The 12,129-nt window shown below is 51.2% G+C and overlaps 1 protein-coding gene across 1 annotated transcript in view; it reads right to left on the bottom strand.

Annotated features, from left to right (window-relative positions):
- Positions 1–208: 208 nt before the first annotated feature.
- Positions 209–12,129, bottom strand: part of SPINT2 (serine peptidase inhibitor, Kunitz type 2) — a 29,770-nt gene continuing 17,849 nt past the window's right edge. The window contains exons 2-7 of the mRNA XM_032390551.1: positions 7,788–7,958; positions 4,939–4,998; positions 3,593–3,646; positions 2,655–2,816; positions 2,266–2,304; positions 209–887 (exon numbers count right to left, since the gene is read on the bottom strand). Of these exons, the coding sequence (XP_032246442.1) occupies positions 721–887; positions 2,266–2,304; positions 2,655–2,816; positions 3,593–3,646; positions 4,939–4,998; positions 7,788–7,958 (653 nt within the window). The 3' untranslated portion in view covers positions 209–720. The remainder of the gene's footprint in view (positions 888–2,265; positions 2,305–2,654; positions 2,817–3,592; positions 3,647–4,938; positions 4,999–7,787; positions 7,959–12,129) is intronic.

The raw sequence follows: 12,129 nt of genomic DNA, 5'->3' as shown, positions 1-12,129 counted from the left end.
ATTACCACAGGTGGTAAGGCTAAGTGTTGTTTGGTGAAATTTTATGGGCATCCAGTTGCAATGTAAGATGTATTTCATTCAAAAAGATTTGAAAGATGAAATTTTTTTAAGGAGTCCATTTCTAGAATGGGACATCTCAGTGTTGTTCTGTGTTAATTTTGGTAGAGTTTAAATCAGCAATCCCATAAAGAAAGCAAGCACTTGCTGAAATTTATTTTAAAAGGCCCTTTTTATTAAACTTGTACATTTTCTTCTCTTCCTTTCAGAATCCTAATAAAAAAAGACTTGTTTCTGCTTACTAAAAAAACAAAACAAAAAACAAAAACACACAAATAAAACAAAGGAAACTATTAAGACATTACTTTTGTGATGGGAAAGGACACTACAGGATTCAATGTAAGCCAAGAAAACTAAGACCTGGAGCAAAGAACTAAACTGAAGAGCAGCCAACTCTGATCTGGGGCCAGACCACCCGCAGTGTGAGGCAGAGCCCTCCTCCAAGAGGGTTCCCAACACAAACCCAGCCAGGAGAGCAGGAAGCAGCCCTCTTACCTTTTGGAGTAACAAACAGACCCGAAGCCCTAATGATTGCACAAATACAAACCAATCACTCTATTTTAAAAAGCACACACACATGCTACACTGGTCTCCCCTCCCATCCCAGGTGCTTGTCATCCGCAGGGAAGCCTGAGGAAGGGCGGCCTCTGGCTCGCAGGGCCTTCACAGGACGTAGGTGTTCTTGACCAGGTGCTCCTTGTCGTCCCCAGAGCTCCAGACGGTGCTGAGCGTGCGCTCCTGGTTCCTCCGGGCCACCCGGATCAGGCAGACCACGGAGGCACCCAGCAAGACAATCAGGACCATCACGAAGAGCCCCACCAGGACCACCACTGTGGAGGAGAGAAAGGCTTCAGAACCGGAAGGACGAGGAGGAGCAGAGCCAGTGCAGGGCCGCACAGGGCTCACACGGGACTCGTGCAGGTGGGCTCAGGGCGAGGACCAGCAGCCCTTGTGCCAGACCTCCCCTGACCCCAGCCTGGGAGGGTCTGGAGAACGGGCACCCGCCTGCCTGGGAAGTCATCGAGGAGTCTACAGTCCCGAGAAGCAGGTTCCGGAGAAAAGGAGGTGCTGCACTATGTGCACCCAGTGGCTGTGTTCTTTCTGAACAAAAAAATCCCACTTCCACTCTGCATTTCCACCTCTCAGGGGCAACCGGTGCAGGAGTCCCAAGCCACCAAATGGGTACCAGGATGTAAAAAGCACACACCTCTGGCGTGTGTAAACATAAAACCCCAAGGCTGTGTGGTCACACAGCACACTGACCAGCCAGAGAAGGATGTGGCCAGCAGTGGCCGGGGCGGGGCAGCTGCCTGCGGAATGAGGTGAGGGCAGAGGCAAGGGCGCGTTCAGAGCGGCGCCGGGAGGGGACCCTCATGCTCCTCATTGCCCGGGTAAACTGAACAGTGGTTGCCCCACCGCTGTCTCCCTGGTCAGCCAAGACGCTTTCCTTCAGGCGGGGCTCCAGCTAAAGAATGTGGCCTCCCACGGCAGCTGCCTGGCTCCCTCTCCCCATGTGGCTACAGGATGGACAGGGGCAGCCCCTTCTCCACCCGCAACCCTCCATACCCGGGCTGCGTTCTGCCCCGTGCCGGGCAACCCAGATTCTAGCTTCGCTCCTCTAAAACACAGCAGACATGCAGGCCAGGTCTGGGCTCCTGAACAGGAAAACAGGTGGAAAGAGGCCAAACCAGTGTGGCCAGTCCTTTGTGCAAACACGATCATCCATGACTCAGGCTCAGAATCAGAAACAAAAGCGAGAGGAGGCCCGGGGTCTTGTCAGACCAGCCTGCTTGGGGACAACAGCGCTGGCCCTGCCTCGCTCGGCCCACACACAGCAAGGGCTCTCCAACTTCCTGTCACCCGTGACCAACTCAGCACACCCCACAGCAGCAAAGTTCCCTCCAAATCTGGAGCCAGTCTCAGGCCTGTATGCAGCAGACCCCACAAGCCTAACAGCAGAACTCGTCCTCCAGTCACCCCAGGGCGCCCAGGTGGAGACTGCCTCCCTCCAGCCCCATTATACTGCATGGCGGGACAAACATCCACCGTATGTCCCAAGCTGTCTGACCATTCTCGTGCAGAAACAGGACTTTCAACCCAAAAGATGTTTACGGTGAAGGATTATGTGTCAGAGACCACAAGAGCCTGCAAAAACACTGCAGAGCTTAGTCAAGGAAGGCAGGTGGAGGAGGGCCAGAGGCCTCTTACCTTTAGTGCCACGGGGTAGAACAGGATACAACTGCTTGCCTGGAAAAGAACACACAACCCTAAGGTCAGCTCACAGTCCTCCTGCCCTCCAGAGCTGCCACCAACTAGGTGCTCACAAGAGGCTCTTTCTGAGGGACTTCTTCCAGCTCTTTTGAGGGTTCTGAGGCCTTACCACCCTGGTGGGAACCTAGGACACGTCTGTGCAACAGCTGGGTCCAAAGCCTCCCTCTTCCCCACAAGGGAGCCAGAGAATGGTAGCGTCCAAATGACAGCATTGCCAAGGTCTTCCTTTTAGGGATGGGGAAATGGACCCATCCCACGGTCCTCACAAGAGGCCTCACCCACCCACCCACCATTGTTTCTTGCATTTAGGAATCAGGCAGGCTCACCAAAGCAGTGGTGCATGCACTCCTCCTTAGAGAGATAGCTGTTTTTATTGCCCCGGCACCCTCCGTAGATGAAGTTGTCACAAGAGTTCTTCTCCGCATTGAAGTACCAGCGTGGGAAGGACGCGCGGCAAGGCCCAGTGACTGCTTTGGCAGTGCAGTATTCTGGGAACAACACAACCCAAGGAGGACAAATCAGCAGGGCTCAGCTGTGAAGCGGAGCTGGAATGTTCCTGAGCAGTCACACTGCTGCCAGCCAACAGAGAGACAGCTCTCTGCTAGAGGGGCCTGTAAATACAGACGTGGCCAGTCGGGCCCACTGGACACTCCTCCATGTTTTGGGGCATCTTCCTCCTTATAGCCAGACCCCACTGGTAAGGAGATCACTCCATGTCAGGCACTGTTCTAGGCACTTCACGCGTACTGACTTGGTCTCTAAGAGATCTGTCGTGGGTCCCTCGTTTCATCCTCAGGAGGCAGAGCCCCCCAGCCGGGGAGAGGCAGGAGCCAGCACACCACACGGCCTCCCGCCGGGAAGTGTCCCCACCCACAGCTGTGCCACACGCGCTTCCCGCAGCCCTGGGGCGTGCCTGTGAGTTCCACCACCTGCGGAAGGTCGGGAAGCTCTGCGCTACGCCTTCCTTAGTGGAAATACTCAGGTGTGTCTCAACTCCCAACTAAGGAAGAAAACATGTTTTTCCCATAAATTTTTTTTTAAGATTTTATCCATTTATTTGACACAGAGAGACACAGTGAGAGAGGGAACACAAGCAGGGGGAGTGGGAGAGGGAGGAGCAGGTCTCCCATTGAGCAGGGAACCCGACGCGGGGCTCGACCCCAGGACCCTAGGATCATGACCTGAGCCGAAGGCAGACGCCCAACGACTGAGCCACCCAGGCACCCCCCATACATAATACATAAATATTTTTAAAAAGTTATACCTTCGTAGTCGAAAATATCACCGGAGAGGTCATCAGTATCCTGCTTTCTGGAAACTAAAACAGAAACATCCAAGTCAGGGAGGCTAGGATGGACACAGTACACATAGCATGGCTGGAGCGGAGACCAACAGGGCCCACTGAGGGAGCAAGGACCCGCCGGCACCTAGGAGTGGAGTCCCCTCCATGGGTAGGCCTGTCGCCTCCCAGTCCTCATGGGCTCTATCATAAACTGGAATGCATGCTGGATGGTGAGGCCTGCCTGTCACCTCAGGGGTCACTACGGAAACTCATCCCAGCCACAATTTCTGGGGTGATGAGGAAGATGGTCTTGCTCATTCTCTGACATAGTGAGAAGGCCCCTCACTCTCCTGGAGATATTTTCTTCTAAAACAGAGATAACATGCCAGTGCCCGAGGATTCTAGATGACCTTGGAGGCCAGCTTAGGAATAAAGAGTGAACCCAGGCAAAGCAATGGTCAGGACAGTCGCAGGATTCCTGGTCCAGCAAAACTGGAAAGTGACTCTAACGAGCCAGACAACCACTGAACTAATAAACGCTCACTCTCACGTGAGCACTGATGTCAGAACTAGAGGACCAAAGCCAAGGCTGCAATCAGTGCAGAGCCACTGGCCAGCTGGAGGGTGCCCTCAAATGGGACAGGGGCAGAGTCCCTCCTCCACAGCAGGTCTTGCCCAACAGAGCCCACTGCCTGGGAACTGGCTTTCAAGAAAGCTGGGCTGGACTTGCCAGTGCATCTGGACCACTCACCCCAGGCTCCTGATGCATGCAGAATCCTCCAAGCATGTAGGAGGAAGGGGGCAGCTACTGTCAGCACTACAAAGCAAGTTAACACAAAGCTCGAGATCAAGGACTGCAGTGGGAACGGAGGCGGGGGTGGCAGAAGACAGAGGACTCAGCACAGGGAGGGGGACGGCAAGGACAATCGAGAACCAAGGAGACAGAAGAGGCAAGGAGAGGTGGGGTGGGCCAGTGAGAGCACAGCAGGCAGAGGCCAGGGGACTTGAGGCCAGCCCAGGGAGAAGGAAGGGGCCTGCGCTGCAGGCCACAGCAACATCCACAATCCCTTGTCCCCCAGGAGGAAGCGGAGGCGAGCCCGGAAGCACTCTAGCATCCCTCGGCCCTCTCGTCCGCTGGACAACGTGAACTCCCCAGTGTAAGGATGCCAGCCAGGAGCCGGAAGCTGGCAGCCCAGGCAGAGCCCCGGCTTGTCAATTCGGAATAAACAGACCGGGAGGTGGGAGCCCTTATACGACTCCCAAATCACACATGTCCTTTCGTGGTCCAGATGGCCCTCACTCCATCCTTGGTGGTTTTAAGAACCTACCACGTGGGACAGAGAAATCTGCTCCATTCCTGCTGGTGGCCAGATCATCAACGGTGTTCTCTACAAGAGGACAGACGACACAGTGAGAAAGTGCACCTCAAGAATGCCCCATGACATACGGCGAGCAGAGCTCCCAAGCAGCCGTGGTCCCACGTGCCTGTCACAGTGACTCCTATTTCTCCTTTTGTGGTGGGCCCTTCGATGTACGTGCCGGACCACAAGCCTGCTGGAACTTGGAAAGAAGGAACCAAGACTGCCCCTGTGGGTTAAACTTTAAGATCCCTCGCTGGTAATCAGATCAAAGATGTCTGAAATGACTTTAAAAAGACAGAATGGCTTCCAAGGCCAAATAATCTGTTTAACTGTATTAACTCACCCCATGAATTTAAAAAGGTAGCAGCAGTCTCAGCATACTCGAGGCCGCCGAGCTGTGGGGACCTGTGCAGCTACGTAGAGTTTATCTGACACGTGCACACAGAGTGATGGCGCGGGGCAGAGAGGCCCGCTGGTTAGGGAAGTACGAAAAAGGAAGCACCGGCAGGGTCCAGGAAGGACAGGAGTTGGCCACCCTGCCTCCCCGCTGGTCCCAGCAGAGCCGGGGCAGAGGCACGGGGCCGGCATCACCTGATGCCATCAAACATCCACATCACAAACCAGCGCGCCTTGTTCTGCGCCTCTCCACAGCAAGCGACCTTCTGGGGGTCCAGCGGAGAGGCTCGCCCACGTGGACTAAAACCACAGCAGGCTCCGAGACCCGAGTGTCTGGTCCCCTGGGTAGTTCTGGTTCTCATTATAAATTAATACACTGACATTCTCATTCTCATTCGGCTTCCCACCGAGGATGCCTGCTTGGCAGAGGATATGCTGGCGGAAGGCTCCAGCGGCGAGCGGCTCTGGCAGTGTTAGCTCTCCTCCCAGACTCGGGAGAGACGCTTCAACCAGACTCAGTGGAGCCACACTCAGCTGCCAACAAATGAGCTTTCTGGGCCCTCAGACTCTGGACCACCTGTAGGGAGACAGCTGTCTGCCTTCTCCCAGCGAAACTCAAGAACCCGTGACCCTTGGTAGCAACATCCTGTCTGAATGCCCACTGTTCACTGCTTGTGTTCTTACAATTTCAACCGTTTTCCTAAAAAATAAGGAGAAACTCAAACAGGCAGGCACACGTGCCACAGCTGACTCTTAGTGGAGGAAGGACAGAAAAGGTAGCAAAAAATGTTTCCCTTTAATTCCTGCTCCCATGCCGGATCATAGCGGACAACAAAAAAAGTACAATAAATGGTATTTTCCTCAGTCACCATCTGGTAAGGTTGCCAGTTGCCCCCCAAAAGGTGAGAGACTTGCCTGTATGATCCCAAAACAGTGCCCAGCCACCTCAGCTTTCCAAATGCTTATCGAATGTCTGCTAGGCAGTGCAACACAAAGATCGACAGAATGTTCCTCGAGGTGCTGTCAGTGTGGGCTCGTGTGCTCGAGCACTGTTTGGAACCTCTGGCCACACCAAGGCCACTGTTGTTTCCCCCTCTTCACGTACAACTTTAATAAGATACCTGATGAATGAATGCAGAACTCAAAGCCAAAGGAGATTATAGCCAGTGCATGAGGAGACATAAAACCCAACGAGGATGCAGGGCTCGTCTCTGGACCGGGAATCCCAGGACCCCGGGATCATGACCCGAGCCGAAAGCAGACGCTTAACCGACTGAGCCACCCAGGCGCCCCAAGTATGTTGCAGTTTTAATTTGACTCATATCTTGGCTGGCTGGGTGAGCTCCTCAAGTCATTTGTCCCAGAGGTAAAAATAACCCCAATGCCCCGGGAGCAGGGAGGGCAGCCTGTCTGGGTGGCCTGGAGGACTCTCCTCTGCTAGGCCTGGCAGGGTACTGGCGCTCAGCAGTGAAAGAAAGGAAGTCGAGGAGAAGAGGCAGTCATGTCCCCTCCTCCAGCTCCAGCCTGTGGCCTGCTCTCCTTTCTGGGAAGAGGAGGTAGAGGACTGCTGTGAAACCACCATGTGGGCGACCTTCAAACTGCGCCTGTTTCTTCTGCTTTTTAAAAACATCCCCCAGGGCGCCTGGGTGGCTCAGTCGGTTAAGCCACTGCCTTCGGCTCAGGTCATGATCCTGGAGTCCCGGGATCGAGTCCCGCATCGGGCTCCCTGCTCAGCAGGGAGTCTGCTTCTCCCTCTGACCCTCCCCCTCTCATGTGCTCTCTCTCTCATTCTCTCTCTCAAATAAATAAATAAAATCTTTAAAAAATAAATAAATAAAGTAAAATTTCTAAAAAAATAAAAAAATAAAAAAATAAAAACATCCCCCAGGGGCGCCTGGGTGGCTCAATCCTTGAGCGTCTGCCTTCGGCTCAGGTCATGGTCCCAGGGTCCTGGGATCGAGCCCCGCGTCAGGCTCCCTGCTCAGCGGGAAGCCTGCTTCTCCCTCTCCCACTCCCGCTGCTGGTGTTCCCTCTCTCGCTGTGTCTCTCTCTGTCAAATAAATAAGTAAAATCTTTAATAAAAAATAAAAAATAAAAAAATAAAAACATCCCCCAGGATCTCCTGGGTGGCTCAGTCATTAAGCATCTGCCCTCCGCTCGGGTCATGATCCCAGGGTCCTGGGATCGAGCCCCGCATCAGGCTCCCTGCTTGGCGGGAGACCTGCTTCTCCTTCTCCCACTCTCCCTGCTAGTGTTCCCTCTCTCACTGTGTCTCTGTCAAATAAATAAAATCTTAAAAAAAAAAAAAAAAAAGTCCCCCACGTTCAGCCGTGAAGAATGAGCACAATGCAAAAGGCATCACATCCCAGTTAATAAACTGTCTCTAGGTTATACCATTTCCCCAGGGACCAATGTCTTACCTGTGACACCAGCACATTTCTCAAGACACTCCTCCTTGGTCATGTAGTTATTTTTATTCCCTTCACAGCCACCATACACAAACTGCTGGCAGGATCCATCAGTGACATTGTACCACCATCTAGGGGAGGAGGCCTGGCATCTTCCCACGGTCTTCGGAACTCGACAGAAGTCTAAAACACAAAGCAGAGACCAGTTGGCTTGGCAGGGCAATCCTGCCAACAGAGAAGACACACAGACCTATCAGAGGAGGCCCACAGTCTTCCCGAGCCCCAAGATCCAGCACAGCTTCTCTGTGAGCCGTTTCTAAAGTGCTGCCACCAGGCTTAGTGATCCCTTCCTTGTTTAGGAAAGAAACACATCATCTAACAAAGATAGCAACCCACCCAACTTAACTATATTTCAGTTGCATGTTGATTCTGTCCCTGCCCCCATTTATTAAAGACGTACACCATTCAGTGTAGAAATACGGCTTTCAAAGGCAAAAAACACGGCTGACTCCAAGGGGGAGCCTCGCATTGAAGGATGTGTCTTAACCTTCCTTATCCACTGTTTGACCAGGTCAACCACTTCACACTCAAATTTCCGCAAGAGCCTCAGAAAGGAGGTCCTAACTCTAGTCCTCCTGCCTCCCAAGGCAGCTGAGGGCACTCCTCCGCTCCGGTACTTTAACGGCCACATCCGAGCATTCCAAGTGGGGCCTGGGTTTCAAGGTGCCCCCAAATGTGACCCTCCTCTAGTACAAGGGAAACAAAAATGTTATGAAATACCAGCCAGCTACATTTGCCTCCAAAAGGCCTAGATAGCTGCTGTCTCTTAAGAAGGCAGAGATAGGCAAGTGCTGGAGGTACCACGTGCACCAAAGTAAGACTTTCTCCTGGAGGAATCAGAGGATGGAGAGCAAGCTGAAAAGGGAGTGACCTGACAATGTGACTCAACGTCTGCCCAGGAGCACCCTATAACCTTCCTGGGATCCTGAGTCCGCATCACCTCCCTTACCTTCCCTGGCCTCCACCCACCTCTGTCTTCCGGCATGAGGGCATTCCAATCTGAGCAGGGTGCTCGATAAACATCTCAAATAAAAGTACCCCAGGGCCCAACACTTGGTTATATGCTGTCATTTACTGATTATTTTCATGTTTGTTAGGTTTACTTCACTAACTAGGGGACAGCTTTCGAAAGCAGAGGGCAAGACCTCGTTTCTCCTAAAATATGTCACAATAATGGGCATGAAACCAAATGTTCCACAAAACATTGATCTATGGACAAAAAGGCTTGTAGTACTGAGCAAAACCTCAAAACTCTCATACACACCGATAAATCACAGGTAACTAGTGCAGCGGAAAAAGCATATTCTGAAGTAAGAAATTTTCTGTTAATTTGAAAGCAAACATCCTTTAAATCACCAATTAAAAAGTACCTTAACTGGATACTTCATATGAAAAGAATCATTTAATATGTCCAGAAAAGGCAAATCAAGAGAGACAGGAAGTAGATTACTGTTTGCCTGGTGCTGGGGTGGGGGGGGGGTTGTTGGGGGATGGTAAGGACTGCAAATGGGCACAGGGATTTTTGGGGATGATGGAAATATTCTAAAATTAGATTGTGGGGATGGTTGTACAACTCTGTAAATGTACTAAAAATCACTGGATTGTATGCTGATTTTATGGTATGTAAATACTTTAATTAAGCAGTTTAAGAAAAAATAGGGGCACCTCCTGTCCATAACACATTAACCAGAATCAGCTGGGTGTGCACTTGTTGCAGGTACTTTTGACAACGTGCCAAAGGTCACAAAACATATACAATCAACAAGGCCCAAGGAAAACACCGTAGGAAAAGAGTTCTCTGGTGTATGATTTGCTCAATGGCAGCTGGCAAATGTCTGAGGCAGCACTGCTAGTGACAAGACAAGATGGAGAAGAGCCTCACAGGAACCACATATGACCCACAAGTGAAAACGACCTCAAGGCGGGGAGGACCCAACTGCTACAGAGGTGAACAGCCTATCCAGGGCCCTGCCAATCACTCGGACTGCTTGGTGTCCTTGCTTCCTGAGCAGTTTCAGGGACAGTCTTTCAGACAAAGAATCCGAGACAGGAACTGCACCCTTTAAATGGGTGAACTGTATCACAGGTGAACTGCATCTCAAAACAAAAACCTGAGAGAATGCCGAACAAAGCTCGAAGCAGCTAAGATGGGAACCTCCAGACACCACAGCAGAGAATGCGACGGGCTGACCACCTACCTCAAGGGTGGAAATGTGGTAGCTTTTCCCGAGCAAGCGTGCCGGGTACACGCTCGGCGCAGGTGAAGAAGGGGCTGAGAGTAGATAATGAAGAGAAGACCCTACCCGGGGCTGGAGAGCAGCGATCTTAGTGAAGTCACACTGCCCAGAATCTGGCCCTCATCCCTGTCAGCTCAGACACTCGCGGTGCCCCAGCTGACGAGATGCAGGGATGCGGGCGCTTGCTGGCAGAGGGCACAGGAGGATGCTGAGAAACACCGGCCAAGCGTGCTGATGTACACGTCCATCAACACACCACCTCAGAAAGCAGGCCGAAACGGAGCAGGTCCCTTGGAGTCAGAATAAGGAAAAGTGTGCTGCAAGATTCCCATGAACGCCCTGCTCCGTCAGATCTACCAGGCAGCCCAGAGGCGCACAGCAGACGACTCAGGACACACCTCAGTCAAGATACCACAGTCAAGGTGTGCCTCTGGGATACCTCCTTTCCTGACTGATGCCTCTTCCTGACTGGAACATTCTTCCTGTAGATGTGATGGTCTCTTCACAACAAATCCTGAGGGCCGGGGAGGCCACTATGTCCCAGAGAGCAGCTCTCACCTGCTCTTAATGACGACACATTGACTTCGTAGTTTAAGTTTCAGAAAACAGCCTTATTTTTAGGTTCCCTGGGTGGGGTAGGAGGGGATGGGGGGTGGGGAACCTTCACTTTTGTCCCAGGGGAATTTAGAAATGTCTTTTTTTTTTTTTTTAGTAGGCTCCACACCCAATGTGGGGCCCAACATGGGGCTTGAACTCACCACCCTGAGATCAAGACCTGAGTTGAGATCAAGAGTCGGATGCTTAACTGACTGAGCCACCCAGGCACCCCCAGAAATGTCTCTTTATTAAGAGAAAACTTGGACTAAAAACATAGTTATGTCTGTAAAGACAGAATGTTGACAGTTGCTGAAGGTGAGTGATGGTCCATGTGGGCTCACAGAACTGTGTGTATATTTGAAAATTTCTGTAATAAAGACAGAAAAAAAATCTTTTTTTTTTTTTTTTACACAAATTTGATTAGAGTAAAAGTAAGAGCTCCAAGTAGCAGAATAATTGCCTGAAGCTAGGTTCCATCAAGGTGAAATTTAACCATGTGTCAGAGTCCTTTCTGCAAGTCTAGAAGCTCCCTGTCAAGTGCAGAAAATTCTCACTTTGCCCCATGCTTTTACTAACTAAATTGCTTTTAAGCCTCTATGAGAGAAATTGTTACTGTCTAGGCTTAAGAAGTGAACTTAAGGGGCGCCTGGGTGGCTCAGTTGTTAAGCATCTGCCTTCGGCTCAGGTCATGATCCCAGGGTCCTGGGATCAAGCCCCGCGTCGGGCTCCCTGCTCAGTGGGAAGCCTGCTTCTCCCTCTCCCACTCCCCCTGCTTGTGTTCCCTCTCTCACTGTGTCTCTCTCTGTCAAATAAATAAATAAAATCTTAAAAAAAAAAACACGTGAACTCATGAAAAAGCATCAGTGCACTCTCTTTCACTGTTCTCCACGTGGCTGGTACAAAAAGCCAGAAATACTTCAGGATGTAACATGGCCTCCATGACTTATCACCTTCTTTAAAGGGCTTTTTTTTTTTTTTCATTAAAGCACTGTACTTTGGGAGATCCAGATTAAAATAAAAATGAACCAAAATGGGGGCACCTGGCTGGCGCAGTCGGTAGAACATGTGACTCTTGATCTCAGGGTTGTAAGGTCAAGCCCCAAGTTTGGTGTAGAGATTCCTTAAAAATAAAATGTGAAGAGGGGCACCTGGGTGGCTCAGTCGTTAAGCGTCTGCCTTCGGCTCGGGTCATGATCCCAGGGTCCTGGGATCGAGCCCCACATTGGGCTCCCTGCTCGGTGGGAAGCCTGCTTCTCCCTCTCCCACTCCCCCTGCTTGTGTTCCCTCTCTCGCTGTCTCTCTCTCTGTCAAATAAATAAATAAAATCTTCAAAATAAAAAAAAAAAACCAAAATGCTGAGCATTACTTATTTCTTGAAACCCCTTCTGCTACCTTCACTAAAGCATTATGCCAGGCACATTATGTGCACTATTTCTTTTTTTTTTTTTTTTTTTTTTTTT

This window comes from Phoca vitulina, unplaced genomic scaffold (assembly GCF_004348235.1).
Source record: "Phoca vitulina isolate PV1807 unplaced genomic scaffold, GSC_HSeal_1.0 scaffold58, whole genome shotgun sequence".
Classification (NCBI taxonomy): domain Eukaryota; kingdom Metazoa; phylum Chordata; class Mammalia; order Carnivora; family Phocidae; genus Phoca; species Phoca vitulina.
This window is presented reverse-complemented; position numbering and strand designations above follow the sequence as displayed.